Source organism: Falco rusticolus, chromosome Z (genome assembly GCF_015220075.1).
Source record: "Falco rusticolus isolate bFalRus1 chromosome Z, bFalRus1.pri, whole genome shotgun sequence".
Lineage (NCBI taxonomy): Eukaryota > Metazoa > Chordata > Aves > Falconiformes > Falconidae > Falco > Falco rusticolus.
The window spans coordinates 80,282,428-80,297,666 of NC_051210.1; the positions used below are offsets into that span (position 1 = coordinate 80,282,428).

Below are 15,239 nucleotides of genomic sequence, written 5' to 3' on the forward strand. Positions count from 1 at the left end.
CACCCCCACACCCTGGGAAAACACCGTTCCATGCAGTATTCTGCTTTGCACCCTTCTGTAGACCCACAGCATTGCTTCAGGAGCCTCAACATCCAATTTTAAGCCTCTAAATGCATCTGTGCACAAACAGTTCAGCACTGCTGTTATCACAATTACTTGTGCAAGTTAATAATGGCCATTCATCTTTGAGAGATCTCTTCAGTCCTTGATTTCAAAGCACTCTGTTGATTATCATGTCTATTTTGCTGACAGGGAACATGGGGAGGCAGAGAGGAAGCGGTCAGGGTCATGCATCAGGCCTGGGAATGGACCCAAAGCCTCCCGATTTCCAGTTGAGCCTTCCATCCACCTGGGAACAGTCTTCAGCAACTGGATAAATATCCAAAATTGTGACACAGGGGCTGGAAAATGCCCAGCCCCGCAGATTCTTGCTCTGGTTGTGTTCCTGTCAGTCGCCTGCTGTGGTTTATCCTCTGCCAGGTTTTGTCTGTCTAGCACATGGCTAGCACGAGGTCAGCAAAGATAGTCCCTCTCTTTGCTTCGGCTTGGTGTGGGGGGTCTTATTAGGGGGTACTAGAACACTAGAGCTGCTGCCTGGTACCCAGGCTGTTCTGGGTAAAGGTTTTCTACATTTACCGTTCCCTCACATCCGTTATCTGCTGTTGAGCGAAAGTAATTTTACGTCTGGGTTGCTCCTAACAAGCCGCGGTGCTTGCTGCCACTGTCCTCCGCCTAGGGGAAGAGAAGTTGGAGGCTGGAATGGGAAGCCACCCCTGTGTTCTAATTAGCTTTGCTTTGGCAAATGTGAAGACAATGGTTGCTAGAGCACCGACTTTCGTAATCATGATAAAGTGAATGACATTCAAAGCACTTGTTTGCTGAGAGACTCTTTGGCTGGACAGAGGAGGGATGAGCTAATTGGATTATAAATGGAGATGCCGCGTTAGGTCTCCTCCCATCCCTCCACACGGCGTGGGGATGGGCTGCAGTTTGTGTGCTGCGCTGGCACAGCTGTGGCATTTGCCGGGATCTTGGTCATGCCAAGTCCTGGGATTGATCTGGGTTATTTTCCTGGAGGACAGAAGTGCCCAAACTCACCAAGCAGAGCCCCAGCTCTGCTGGCCCAGGCCAGGCTGCGTGCAGGCAAGCAGGACCTTTGGGTTGTCCAGCTTCATTGGTGTTGGCCTGCTGGTTGTGTGACACCCTTTCCTACAGCAGTCCCATGCAGAAATTTCTTTAAACCTTTTTATTTTCTGTACAAAGAGCAGCTTTGGAGCTCCCTGAGGCTGGGTTCAGGTGAGGTGCAGTCTCCTACCATGACCTGGGCTGGGGTACCTCCAAGGAAAGCACAGGCACATCAAAAAGCCCCCAGATGGTGCCTAGCTGGCTCCTAACAGCTAGCCAGGATGGTTCAGCTGTGTGTTCCCTCTACTGGGTTCCTGCAAAATATTCAAGACAAAATGTAGCTGTCTGCAGTGATGGCAGCACAGACAGGACCTGGTCTGGCTGGGCTGAGTTACTGAGCCTGGGTATCGATCGGAGCCACCAAAACACTCTTGCTCTGAAATTAGCAGGCTGCACCCATGCAGCTCTTGACCTGGCTAACACAAATGCTAATTGGCATAAAAACAACCCCATACTCCTTTGTGCTGGCCCACATTGGAGAAAACTCCCTTCCAAGCAGTAGCATCACCCCAGGCTGAGGAACCCACCGCAGCCCAGAGCCCACCAGTGGAGGTTGCTGCGTGAGCATGATCTGACTTGCTGTGCGCCATGCAATAAAACCATGCAACCAAAGCTGTGTCCTCATCCTCACGCCCACAGGGACCTCAGCGTGGATGCAGGACTGACTCACGCCCAGTTCCAGGTCCGGCCGGTCCCTCAGCCCTATCAGCATTACTTAGCTACACCTCGGATGCACCATTTCCCCAGAAGCACATCCTCGACACAGATGGTAAGTGAAAACGCTTTTACCGAGAAATGTTTTATGCATTGTCTGCCAGAAGGCAGTCAAAATAAAGGCTGCTATCTTTCTATCACCTGTCTTCTGTGAATCACACTTATCTCCGGCCGTGGGAGGGAGTGTCTGAAAGGATAATGTTGCATCACTGCACTCTGGATTAGGGAAAGGAAAGAAAAGCTCAGCTGCTCTGGAAAGATTCGGTCCATGGTGTGCAGCACCACGCTCACAAGCTGGTCTGCAAAACCTGGGCAGGATGGCAGAGACTCGGTAGTTATTACTGAAAATATTATTAATACGGGAACAAACTGTGGGCTTCCAGGACTTTTTGTATGCAGAAGAATTGGCAGTAGGTGACTCCCTTCCCTGGGCCCAGCGGAGGACCATCCCTCATCGCATCATTGCTCTCTACATCAGCCTTGATGCCATCCATAAAGGTTTTGCATGACCTCTTGCACAGCTGGAGATGGGGTCTGACAGGAAGATGGTCTGACTGGGGTCATTTGCTGGCCCTTCTCCTAGCAGAGTGCCGTATTTGGAGCTGAGCCATGCCCAGCACTCCTAAACCTTGAAGCATCCCCAGAAATCCCACAAGGGTGTTTTTCCCTTGTGCCCATAGTCACATACCCTGACACCCATGTACTGCAGTGAGGCTTAAGGAAATCAAAGCTTAGATGAAGACAGACCCACCCATTTCAAACTAAATAAAATAAAATCTCTTTTTAAGCTAATCCATGTTGAGAGTTTGGAACCGCAATTTTATAGATGCAACAGGAATTATTACAACAGATAGTTTATTCAGAAGAAATGCATGTTCTCAGTTATCATTTATAGGAGATCTATTTAATAAAACTTCATTTTTTGGTTATTAAAAGGCTTCCATGGGGGAAGGTGTCAGTCTGCTCTTTCATTTTTAATTTTTAAAGCACTAGATTTAGATCAGGGTACACGATGGATTTCTATGTGCAGGTACAGGTAGCTTTATTTTTCTCCCTCGCTTCTTGCAGGTTGTTCACGAAATCAGAAATTACCCTTACCCTCAGCTTCAGTTACTTGCTCTTCAGGGACTGAACCCAAGCAGGCACACGTCTGCTGTGCGGGAGAGCTATGAAGTATGTATCTTGGGGACTGGAATTATTATTAAATTTTTAAGTGCTGGGAATCTAAGTGAGTTCTGGCATAACCTTGTAACGCTGTTTTGTGGCATGGCACTTGCATTGAGTCTTGCAGCAATTTTAGTCATAGCTGGGAGGTGAAGGGGTTGAGTGGGTTTGGTAGAAATTGGTTTACTCCAAGGTGCCTGGATCTGGCTTGGATTGACTCTGTCTCCCTTCATGTCTGTGAGAAAACTGCTCCATTTCTACAGGGTTTTGTTTCCCAGCCTGTCAAACTGAGCTCAAATTCCATCCTAATTTCTGAAATATTGGATACTCAACTCTTTGCCTGAGCCCTTAGTTATTGATCCAAGTGCCAGGGCTCAGATCCATCATGAAAGTATGACTGATTTAGGTTTCATGGATATTTCCTCCGTGGAAAGGGCAGGAGGGAGCCTTGGTCACCAGCAGGTAGGGTGGGGTGGTGGGACCTCGTGCCCCAGGAGCAATGCTGATGGTGTTTGCTGCTGATCCTGTGCTGCAGGAGCTGCTGCAGCTGGAGGACAGGCTGGGCAGTGTGAGTCGGGGTGCCGTCCAGAACACCATCGAGAGGTTCACCTTCCCCCACAAGTACAAGAAGGTGAGTGCTCCAAAACCGTGGCATGGCTGCCAGCCCCTCTCAGCTGGCCAAGGGCTGTGGGCATGGAGCAGACAGAAGGAAGGACTTTGGTGGGTTGCAGTCCTCAGGGTTGGCAAACTGGTGCCATCAATCAAAATATTCCCCAAAATGGGGGAGGAATGTAAAATCCAGAATTAGTGCTTTAATATCTTGTGGGGGTCCCGGGCCGAAGTGGTGGTGTAGCTCAGCTGGCTGTTTCTCACTTCTAGGCTAGGAAGCTGCGGGCCAAATTTTCAAAAGGGTCTCAACCTTCTCCCACCCAGCGGGTGCAATTTCCCCCCTGTCTGCACCTGGTAAGAAAGTGCACATGCCAAGGGGGCTTCGTGCATGCAAACCCACCCTGTTCTGCATGCGAGTGGTGATGCCCACACGCCCCACCGTGAGGGTGCTGGCTCCATGGCGTGGGGGAGGTTGTCCTCCCCTCATTCTGCAAGGGGTGTCTCCTCTGTTGGAGCCGATCCCCTGCCCGTAAGGAGATGGGTGCCTCATTTTTGGGTTGTGCTAAGTAGAAAATGGGGAAAATGCTTGCCTGGGCAGTGATTTCACATGCTGGTCATTCCCGGCTGAGCAGTGACAAGTGAGGATGTTGCATTGCCCAGGTTGGAAGTGAGTCAACTCCCGCTGCGCTTATCTCTGACTGCATCTCCAGTGGATCCAGAAAAATGACATTAATAGGAATGGATGTGTGGGAGGAAGAGGAAAGGGGCAGTGCTTAGCCTGTCAGCTCTTCCCATGGTGCAGCGTGGGGCTGGGCCGGTGGTCAAGTTGGAATGGGGCACAGTGGTTGCCCTTCCTGGCAGTGGTGGCCCCACATGATTTAGGGTCTCCAGGAGAAGCCTCCAGCAAAGGAGACCATCGGGCCAACCCCACTGCAAGGAGGATGGAGGAGGTGGTGTGGGGCTGTGTTAGGGCAGCAGAGGACTGGCTGCTCCTTGGGACACTACCACCAGCCACACTGCCACCAGCCCCAGGAGATGTGCTGACCAGCAGCGTGTTGGTGGCATCCTCCCCTCACTGGCTGTTTTGGCTGGGCTGGCTTCCCCAAGCCGGAGGATCTGACTGATAGACGAAGCTCTTGTTATTTGCCTTCCTGCAACTACCCAGGCTTGCAATAGCATTAGAAAGTCAAGTCCTAACCAAATAATGTCTTGAACCTTGCTGTAGAGAAGACCACAGGAGGGCAAAGCTGAGCAAGAGGATGGAGAGGAGTCAGACACCGACGAGAAATGCACAATCTGTCTGTCCATGCTTGAAGATGGAGAAGATGTCAGGTACGATGTTCCCATCTGCTCCTCTGCCTCTTGATGCCATCTGAGTTGTGTTAATCGGGATTAACACTGCCGTGAGCTGGTGGGACTGTCCCTGTTCTTGTCCTGACAAACTCATTTGGGCTATTTCAAGGTCTGGGAAACCAAATGCTATTTAGATGGACATTGGTGTGGGCTGTAGGTACGAAGAACTCTGCAGCAGGAGGAAGGCCAAGTTTTTATAGTATCTCCCAGGTTTGGATCACCTGCTTCAAGGCTGTGCCAATGGGCCAGGTGGCAAGTGTCAGAGAAGGATGGGTCCCAAGTCTCAGCCAGCCATCTGGAGCTCGGGGATGTCAACATTTGAGCTTGACAGATGACCAAAGTATGATAAAAGGGAGTGTGGGTTTGAAGGCCAGGGGAGTTCGGCTTGCGGCCAGGACAGAGCTGTTTATTGTAGAGTAAGTGAGGTTACTGTGCCTGCACAGTCACCATGAGCCATCCTGAGCCAACAGCTAAGCCCCAGTTATCCCTCAGATGTCCCCAGGCTCTTGTCTGGGTCAGATCTCTGCTTGTGACAGGGGATGAGGACAAGCAGTTCCAAGGGGCTGAGCTACCATGGCTGAAGGAGCTGCAGGTGGGCAGTGCAGCTGTATTACCTGCCTCTGCTCCTCGCCATTTCGTTGCCTTAAACCATCAAGAAAAACTCTGATCCTCATGTTGTGGATCCTTGTGGTTCATGGTCCTTCCAACTCATGAGCGTGAGCAAAGAGATAACAAAGGTGATGTAGGCAAAGAGCAGCCACATTCCCTGGGGCACAGCAGCCACCCACATAGGAGCAGTGGGGACCCACCTGACTGCTAATGAGCCACAACGATGAAAAATCAAGAGGCTCTGGAGTATAAACTGATACTCCTGAAAGATTAAAAAGAGGAAGGCAGAGTAATTAATAACTGGAACAAAACAATTCAGGAGGGTGTGGGGGTTTCTAAAAGGCTTTGAGCCAAGAAGGACACCATCTCTGACCTACTGCCCTGTATGAGCTGGCTTGGCTGGGGAAGGCTGTAGGACCTCGGTAGCACTGGTGTCACTGCATCAGTGCTTCCCCATGTCTGAAGCAGCCCCGGCTGCTGCTTTCTGGCTCTTCCTGGTCTCCTGGACCTCCTCCATCCTAACAGGGTGGTACTTCTTTCTCTGCAGGCGGTTGCCCTGTATGCATCTCTTCCACCAAGTGTGCGTGGACCAGTGGCTGGCCACCAGCAAGAAGTGCCCGATTTGCAGGGTGGACATTGAAACACAGCTCGGCTCGGACAGCTGAAAGGACTGGCTGGACACACCATTTTCCTTACCAGGTCATATGGCCATAAACCCTTGCAGCAAAATTTTTGCCTTCTGAGCCATTTGATTGAGAGGAAAAGTCTGCAGGCACGTTAGTGAGGAGGAGGCGGCGGTACAATATCTAGTGGTAGGAGATATTGCACATAACGCAGGATACGGGCCCGATGAAAGGGAGCTGGCATTCCCGGAGCTCAGAGACCCCGTGCTGCAGAAGATTTAGTGTTGAACATGAAGGAACTAGTTGTGATAGTCTGGCCTGTCAATCCTGCATTTCATGAGGATTGTATATATACCTCTCGAATATGTAGAAACATGTTAGGGGTCCTTTAGCTATTTCTATGGATGGCAGCTGGAGCATGTTAGCTTAAGAAATGTTGTGTTTGATGCCCTACTCATCTTGTGGTGGACATGTTGCTGTTACCTAATTTGCACCAAATATTTTTTCATAGATTCCTTATTTTGGTGCCTGATTAATACATTGCAGAGGGGCAAGAAAGAGGTCAGCCTTTCCCACCCTTGAGGGGGGAAGAGGCGAAAAAGCAAAATCCTGTTTACAGTCAGAAGGGTTGCGCTCTTTGCCTCAGCCGCGTGTGCTTCCTTTCCTTGTGTTTACAGTGTGTTGCAAATTTAGAGAAGCTTAAAAAAAATAATAAAAATTGGGAATTAAATGAATGAAGCAATAGGGAGAAGCTTCGTTCCTGCTTATCTGCTGGTGCTGGACACTTTCTGTAGGGGCAAAATATTGGAGTAGGTGTTATTTCTTTGCTTTCCGTATCTTAATGAAGTAGCTTGGCATATCAAAATCCAAGGAAGGGCTGTCTTCGTGATTGCCGCTGCCCATGATGCTTTCTCCTGTGAGCTGTGAGGCTGGTTGGCTTCGGCAGCTGCTGCCAGCCAGGGTCTAAAATGATGGTTACTAAAGTCGGCACCTATAGCTGTGCTTTGCGGTAGAGTAACGCGGGAGAGGTGCTGAGCGATGTACGCTGCTGACTCCTCGCCCATGCAAAAGAGCAGGACGGGGGAAAACTCGATGCTCACAAGGCATTGCTGAGGCCGTGAGCATTTCGGTGTGGGAGGGGAAGGGGGGTTGGAGGGGGGGGGGGGGTGTCGGTTTTCTGCTTTTAGAAGGGGTTGGGTTGTGACCCTGCCCCAATGCATGTGCACCTGCACCCATGTGTGTTTGTGTAAATGTTTCAGGTTGTACCCACAGGGAGAATTCAGTGGCTGTTAAAATGAAACTTAATTGCATTAATGCTCAGAAAAGAATTAGGAGGTGGTCCCTGAAGGAGCAAGCTGTTGCAATCCAAGCTCTCCTTGAAATAAAGAACTCAGCACATCAACCGCAGTGACTGAGCTGAAAACCGTCTGGAGAACTGACATTCACAATCAACCCCCCCCTTTTTTATTTTTTTTTTTCCCCATGCTAGGGGAGCAGAGGAGCAAGGGGAATTAGTCAGGAACATTATATATTGAAAATGGTGATGTGGAGGGAATAATTTGTCTCCCCTGAGTATCTGTTTCACTGGAGCCAAGTGATGCTCTCCAAGTAGAAACAATCATAAATTGCCATCTGAGAGACTGCGGGATTCCTGCGAGCAGTAATTGTGAGTCCCAGAGGCATCCCAGAGAGTTGGTTTTTTGGTTGTTTTTTTTTTTCCCAACTGGAAAGGGCAGAGGAAGAGGGGAGCCCTGTGAGGAGGAGGGTCCTTGCTGTGTCCATGTAGGTAGGAGGGAGTGGAGGGGGACACATGGTGGCACACGAGGAAGATGCAAGAAAAAAATGTTTTACGCTGAGGGTGGTGAGGCACTGGCACAGCTGCCCAGAGAGGTGCCCGATGGCCCATCCCTGGGAACATCCAAGGCCAGGCTGGACGGGCTCTGAGCAACCTGATCCAGCTGAAGGTGTCCCTGCCCATGGCAGGGGGCTGGGCTGGAGGGACTTTGAGGGTCCCTTCCCACACAAACCGTTCTGTGGTTCTACGATATATTTGCCACCCAGCACAAGCAATTGCTTCTTGGGGGATGTGGTGGTCCCAGCCCTGATGTCCATAGGTCAAGGAGTGCTCCATCGATACCTATGGGGCTTGCTCCAGCAGCAGCAGATTGAAGCAGCATTAAAAATACTAATATTACTAATCATATCGACAAGCAAAGCAAGGTTTTGCTGGTAAAATACACTGTAAGCCTGTCTGGTCTGTCCAGGCATGAGCTGGGTGTGAAGCAGGGAGAGGAACGGGGCGACTGGGACCCTGGCCGGGCAGGGAGTGAAGGAGGACTGCTTCCAAACTGCGTGTTTTCTTAAAGTCTATGCGAAAGTATTACTATTTGCCTAATGAACAAGCACAGTTTTTAAAAAAACAAACAAACAAAAAAAACCCCTTTGGTGAGAAAAAGCACCAAACTCCCGTGGTCTCATGTGAGTGACTGATCCCAAGGTGCGTGCGAATTTACAGCGTCTGGAGATGCATCGGTGTGTCAGGTTCCTTTGCGTTTAAGTAATTTGTACGAGTAGGTTGCGATAATAGGATGAGTTTAAAAACAAATTGAAACAAACAACAAAAAATGTCTAGGAACAAAACATTGATAGTTTACAGGGTTTTGTGAGTTTAAATGCCTTATATTTAACAATCATAATTTATGACTAACTTGTAGATATTGTGGGTTCTTATTTAATTATTTTTATAGTTGTTTTTTGCATTTTTAATTATAATTTATTTATTTAGAAATTAATACTAATTTTTTTTATTACTCCTATTACCTCATTTTTGCATTGTTTCTGGGAATGGAATGCTTTGCATGCATCGGTACTTTAAAAAAAAATTAAACATGGGATGTGGGGGGTAATGCTTATCTTGTCAAAAAAAAAAAAAGAGAAAAAAATCAGGGTGTGTGATTACAAACTGTATTACTGTGGTGCTGTTACCTTGGATACATTCCATAAAAATGCAAACCTTTGATTCTGTATGCTGTGACATAGTGGAAAACTGCAATATAGTGACTGTGTTTAGCACATATATATGAATATTATTTGCACTCATAATCAAACTCTGGTGATCCTTTCACTTGTGTCCTTGTGCATTGAAGGTGGTTAACGGCGCTCTGCAAAACCAAAATGTTTCGGTCGATTCTTGCTACTGCCCTGTCCCCGATGCTGCTGGTGATGCTACTGCTCTTGCTGCATGCATTACCCTGCAGTAACACCCGGCAGGTCCCCACTACAAGGCTGTGCTTGGGGCAATGCATGGATTTAGTGCAGGAGTCTGCAAGCTGCTTCACAAACCAAGGAAGGAAGCCCAGGAGTGGTGGCTTTATCCAGTTTTTTGGTGCCTGTTGGTGCTCGGTCTGGCTCATTTCACCCTCTGTGCATGCACCCCACCGGGCGCTGCAGGGAGGATGAAGGAGGTAATCGATTGAGCCTGAACTTGAAGGCAAGAAAACTGAGGGATACATTGCAATTTTTGAGGGTTGACCCCTGGTCTAGCTGAGCAAGGGGCTGGGATAGACACAGGAGCGATCCGGCATCCCTTTGTAATACCTGCCATGAGCATTTGTTACAAGCCAGCTGTGAATCATGCATGGAGCCCTCAACGCTGATCTTCGTGCTCAGTTGGTTTCATCCCCCCTGTTAAGGGGGGGAAACCTCAACTTGGAGCTTTTTAATCTACTGTAGAGCTGGGACCTGCACCAAAGCCTTCCTGATGCCGAGGAGGGGGTCAATCCCAAGCTGACGTTCTGCTCCTGCAGCGGTGGCCAAGCATCCCATCCCCAGCCACGGCCATGCCACTCTTGCAACGCACTGCCCTTTCCTGAAAGGCTCCTGAATATCAAGCGCTCGAGCTTCACAAGAGGGTTAGAGCACCTTTGATAATATTTAAAGCTTTAAGCCATAACTGCTCTTGGTCAGCGCAGATGCTCGGCCATGTATGGACAGAAATGGGGTTCAACTCCTGTGCTCAGCCAGTAGCCATCCACACCCAAAAGGCTTTGGGTGCAATTCTCTCTTGGGTTAAAAAGGCACAAAATGACTGTACCTTAATTTTTTTCTCTCTGTCCCTTCAGGGTGCTGCTCTGCTTTGTTGACTTTGCCTTACCCTGGGTTTAAAACCTATCTGTGCTTTTCCTTGCTGCTCTGTGACACTCCTCCCCTGTAGCCTGGAGCTGTGCGGGGACAGGGGGTCGGTTGTTCCCTGTCCACAAAGACACTGTAAAAGGGATAAATAAAACAAGGAGCGAGCGAACAAAAATCCTCTCCTTTAATGACCCGGGCTGGTGAAAGGATCACCCACATTTTTGTACTCCTACTGCTGTTCTGTTGTGCTGTGCAACATTTTGCTACATAGACTATTTTATAGAAGAAAGCTAGAGAAATATTTATTATTAATATTAAAGCAATAGTGCATTGAAGAAATGAAAAGACATTAGAAATTGTGTAAATGCTTAGATTCACTTTTGGTGGATTTTTTGTACTTTATTTATAACTAATAAAACAAACTGCATTGCTAACTATAAACCTGTGCCACACAGAAGTCACCTGGCAGGACGATCGCTTGGTCCTTATCTACCACCCGCTTCTTGTATCTTTGGTTCAGAGTCAATTCTTTCACTGTTTATGCCTCTGGGCTTTGAGGTGCAAAAGAGATGCTGTTGAGGTAGAAAACACTCTGCCCAGCTGGTTTGCAGAGGCTGTTGGTGCTTGAGCTCTGTGGCAGAGGCAAGGTGAGGCTCTCCACACCAGGCACATCATGGTATGTGATGTCCTGTGGCACCAATTTTGTGGTTAGGTACCAAAATCACTTTCTGGAATCAGGTTGGAAATTGCCTGATAAAGAGGGATTTCTCCTCTAAACACATCCCACGGAGCCTGTAAGATATCTATGGCAAGTCCTGCAGAGATACTGACAGGTCCTCCATCCTCCTGGTGGAGAAGCATCTCCCTCCCTAGGGGTGTCCTGTTTCTCTCATGAAAGAGAAACTTACTGGAAGCAAAAAATAAAAAATTATCTTCCACACTAATACAGATTTGACAATCCTCTCGTTACCTGCTGGAGAATCCAATGGGCCGTACACCCAACTTTGCATCCTGCGCAGCTCGTTTCATAGATCCTCTTGTGCTTTTATCTTCCCCACAATGAACGGTGCCAGTCTCTGTTCTTACCCGCTCTCAATTCGACTGTTCCTCCTCATGCATTTAATGGAGAATGGCTGAGACCGGTCTCCAGCTTTGACTATGTGATTAGGCTAAATCAAGCCTTGGAGACAGGCAGCTGCTGATCGTAGAGATTTGGTTCCCGTAGCTGAAGGGACTTGCCAGCTCCTCCAGCATTCAGCAAAGGCTGCATAAGGGATGCACCGTATTGAGGCGATACGAAGCTCCCATTATAGGAAGCTTTTACAAATTCAGAAAACAGGTTAAAAATGACCCACTGGTCCAGCTGGGGGAAAACCTCAGTTACTTGCTGAGATCTTGCTGATGTCCTTTGGAAGGTAGCGGTGTTGAGAGAGTTCCTTGAGATGGCAATCAGCTTTGCTTCAAACCGCTGCAGCAAACACACGGCCGTGACCTGACAGCGGCCCTGCCGAGCGCAGTGGGCAGTAACTGGTGGCTGTGCTGGGAGGGAGGGGGTAGTGTCCAGTAAGGTATAACAGCACGGGACAAGATGCAACGGCTTTGTTTGCTGCGAGCAGCTGCCCAGGGTCAGGAAGCTTAGCCCTTATTTGTGTTTTGTAGTACCTAAAATCCTCAGCTGGCCCACAGGCTGCAGCTTAGAGCTGTACAACCCTATCAGTAAATAACTTTTTTTATTTTTTTAATGGAGCTTTTTTTCTGTCAAAACGGACTTCTACACACAACGATGGGACAGGGGAGGTTATAAGATGTATGCTTCACGGCCCTCAGTTATTCTAACTTCATGCACGTAAGGTTAGTGTAGGTATATGATGCTATCAAAAATGTTTCACAACAACTTCATAGAGATTTTCAAATAATTCTCTGCATCCTGCAGCAAGAGACAACCAGCCCCTCTAGCATCCAAAGCAAAGGACTCGGTTATACTTCTTTTCGCTGGCAGCACCCAAGTGCTTTTGTAAACACAGAACTTCATGGGGATTCCAAACCAATGGCTCGGATATTGATAGAGACAATGCAATAGCCTGGTTTTGCCGACTCCTGCTACCATCCTTGTCCTTTGTTCTTGATTTTCAGCTACATTAATGTTTTTTGGATGAAGGCATGTGCATTAGAACCCCACCAACTAAGAAACGGAGGGGGAAAAAAGAAGTAGAGGGTGGTGGTGGGAGCAGGATCTGTGCATCTGCCCAGCATAGAGCTTTGGGATGCTCTGCTCCAGCAGGCAGAGGTTCCCTGAGCCCTGCCGAAGGCATAGTGCTAGGACCGCTCTGGCTTTTCTCCTCCCCAGTTCTCCACTTGGCCAGGAACCTGTTGGTTTTAACAGCTTAATGCAAATCCAGCCCTTGGAAAAACTCTGCTCTTGCCTTAATACTTTTGTAGCATTAGTTGTAGCAACAGAATGACTCCCCAGAGCCAGGGTAGAGTTAGGTTTTGCACGAAGGGGCATTTTTCAAGTCTTCAAAAGAAAAAAGCAGAGTTTTTTCATGGTTTGCCAAGGTTGTCATCCTGGGAGGCAGTGAGGTTGCAGACCCTGTATCAGCAAACTCCCCTTCTGCTCTTTTTAGGGCATCATTGCCTGGAGGCCAGCAGAGCTTTCGTGTTGAACGCGCCTACTCAGGGATGGCAGGTGGTTTTGCTGTTAACCCAGGCATCTGCAATCCTACCTGTCACCTACAAAGTGATCTGGTGACCCTGAAGATGTTCATTCCTGTCTGAACAGGACCTCTATCCATGGCTGTAGCTACTTGCTACATGTGGTTACTCCCAGATGTAAGCACATCTCATACCCAGGATGAGGATTTCTCTGCCCTCCTTGCCCCATGCAGGAAGGGTGCGTGGATCAGGAGCTGCCGCAGAGCAGTGCAGGTCCCATGTGCATCGCAGTGAATTTGCTCAGGGGCTGGCAGGGGTTAAACCGCTGTAATGCAGTGATGCTGCATCTCCGCATCTCCTCCGGCATTGCCTGGCCAAGTGGGTGCTGACTGGAGCCAACTGGAAAGGCTGGGACTACAGCATTTTAGTGGGAAAACCCTCCTATTTTACTGCAGCACGTGTTTGTCTAAACATGGGACAAATCTATTAACAGGAAGGGTTTTTTTCATAGCCCTGGTAGACTGGGGTGGGAGGCAAAGCAGGCAGATGAAAGGCCCTGACCCCTTTTTTGTTTCAAAACACCCACTGGGGAACTGCTGCTTTGCAACAACACTGCACAAGTGTGGCAAAAGCAAAAGCTCCAGACACTGCTCATGGGACCCCCTGGCTGTCCAGGGAGCCTGAGCCCCATCCCAGCAGGGTCCCAGGGTTGCAACATGCCTGCTGACCCCAGCACCTACCTTCAGCCCTCTTGAGGTCTGTTCTGCTCCTCCTGTAAGCTCTGTCCTGGTTCACCAGTATGCAGGGAGGAGGGAGAATACAGCCAGTAAAGGATGCTATTATTACTCCCATCAGTGAGTAGTTGATCACTGATGAGGTTGATTACTGAGCTCATTTAAGAAACTTGCTGTGCTCCAAAACCATCAGTTACCATAAAGGTTTCTAAAATGAATTAGTCTGAGCTATTGTGAGCTGGCACAGCCAGCCTTGAATAAACTCTTCTTGAATCACTCTTCGGTGATGCCTGCTGCAGAAAATAAAGATGCAGCACTTCCCTGGCAGGGCTTGGGTGGGATACAGCAGCTTTCAAATATCCAGGTGCAACTGATGCCCGTAATTCCTGTCTCAGCATCAGTAGCCTTTGCTGGGGCCTTCTCTGCCCATGGCCAGGCAGGGATCCAGCTGTGGGACAGTCCTGCCCTGTGGCCAAGCACATCCAGGTCATGTCCCAGGAGAAGCATCAGTCACAGCCCAGGGTGACTGATGGAGTGACTGGGCTCAGTGGATTTAACCTGTTCTCGACCCATTTGGTCCTTATTCCCTCCAAGTGCTTGTTTGAAACCAGCTGCTGGGAGGGTGAACTAGCTTTTCTTGTGATGACTCAGACACACACCCCTTTCTTCTATGAAGGGTGTGTCCTGCTGCTTTGCTCCCTGGTGGGCTCCCAAAGTAACAATTTACAAACAGCTTTTCTTGTTGGTACCTGTAGAGCCGTGAGTAGCTGAGAAGAGCTTGTCTGCAGGAGCACTGGCCCAAATTGCAGCGGGGAAATCCCTTCTCCACCACAGAAAAACTCAAAACAGCTATCCTTATTAAAAGAAAAAAATTAAAATGAATGACAGCTGCTGTGAAACAGAGTTGGTATTCAGACCATATAGGGTAAGATTATCCTGAGACAGCTTTGAATATAGTTACCACAGCTTCCTTACAGTGGAATTGATTGTCTAGTAGGTCTTTTGTTCCAGCTGCTGTAACTGTAGATCTCAGCTCTGGGAAGACCTGGACAAATTCAGCCCAAGAGCTGGGAAAGCCCATGGATGGAAAACACCACCCAGATCCCACCCCCTGAGACCTGACTGGGTAAGTACCAGGTCCTTCCTCACCTGCTTTCAATGCAGTGTCTTCTGGAGGTATGCATGTGTGTGTGTGGATATGCACTCTTGCCAAAAGTGAGGAAAACTGGGATCTCCAAGCTCAGTTTTCTTAAATATATTGGCTCAATTCTCTTATCCTTTTGACTCATCTAAAAGGGGAGCTCATCAGTTGTGGAGGCCAGCAGGCTTTCCCAGCCCTGGCAGGGCAAAGCACTGAAAGCAGAAGGTGACATTTGAGCTGGTAAAGGTTAGTGTATGGCTTTTAATCATAAAGAATTGAGAAATGTATTTATTTCATTCACAATTTTATTTGCGCTCTAAAAAA

At 48.6% G+C, this 15,239-nt stretch overlaps 1 protein-coding gene across 1 annotated transcript in view; it reads left to right on the top strand.

Moving 5' to 3' along the window:
- The window catches only part of RNF165 (ring finger protein 165), a 47,465-nt gene extending 40,058 nt beyond the window's left edge, over positions 1-7,407 (top strand). The window contains exons 4-8 of the mRNA XM_037374251.1: positions 1,825-1,954; positions 2,968-3,072; positions 3,599-3,694; positions 4,898-5,004; positions 6,182-7,407. Of these exons, the coding sequence (XP_037230148.1) occupies positions 1,825-1,954; positions 2,968-3,072; positions 3,599-3,694; positions 4,898-5,004; positions 6,182-6,299 (556 nt within the window). The 3' untranslated portion in view covers positions 6,300-7,407. The remainder of the gene's footprint in view (positions 1-1,824; positions 1,955-2,967; positions 3,073-3,598; positions 3,695-4,897; positions 5,005-6,181) is intronic.
- Positions 7,408-15,239: the final 7,832 nt, after the last annotated feature.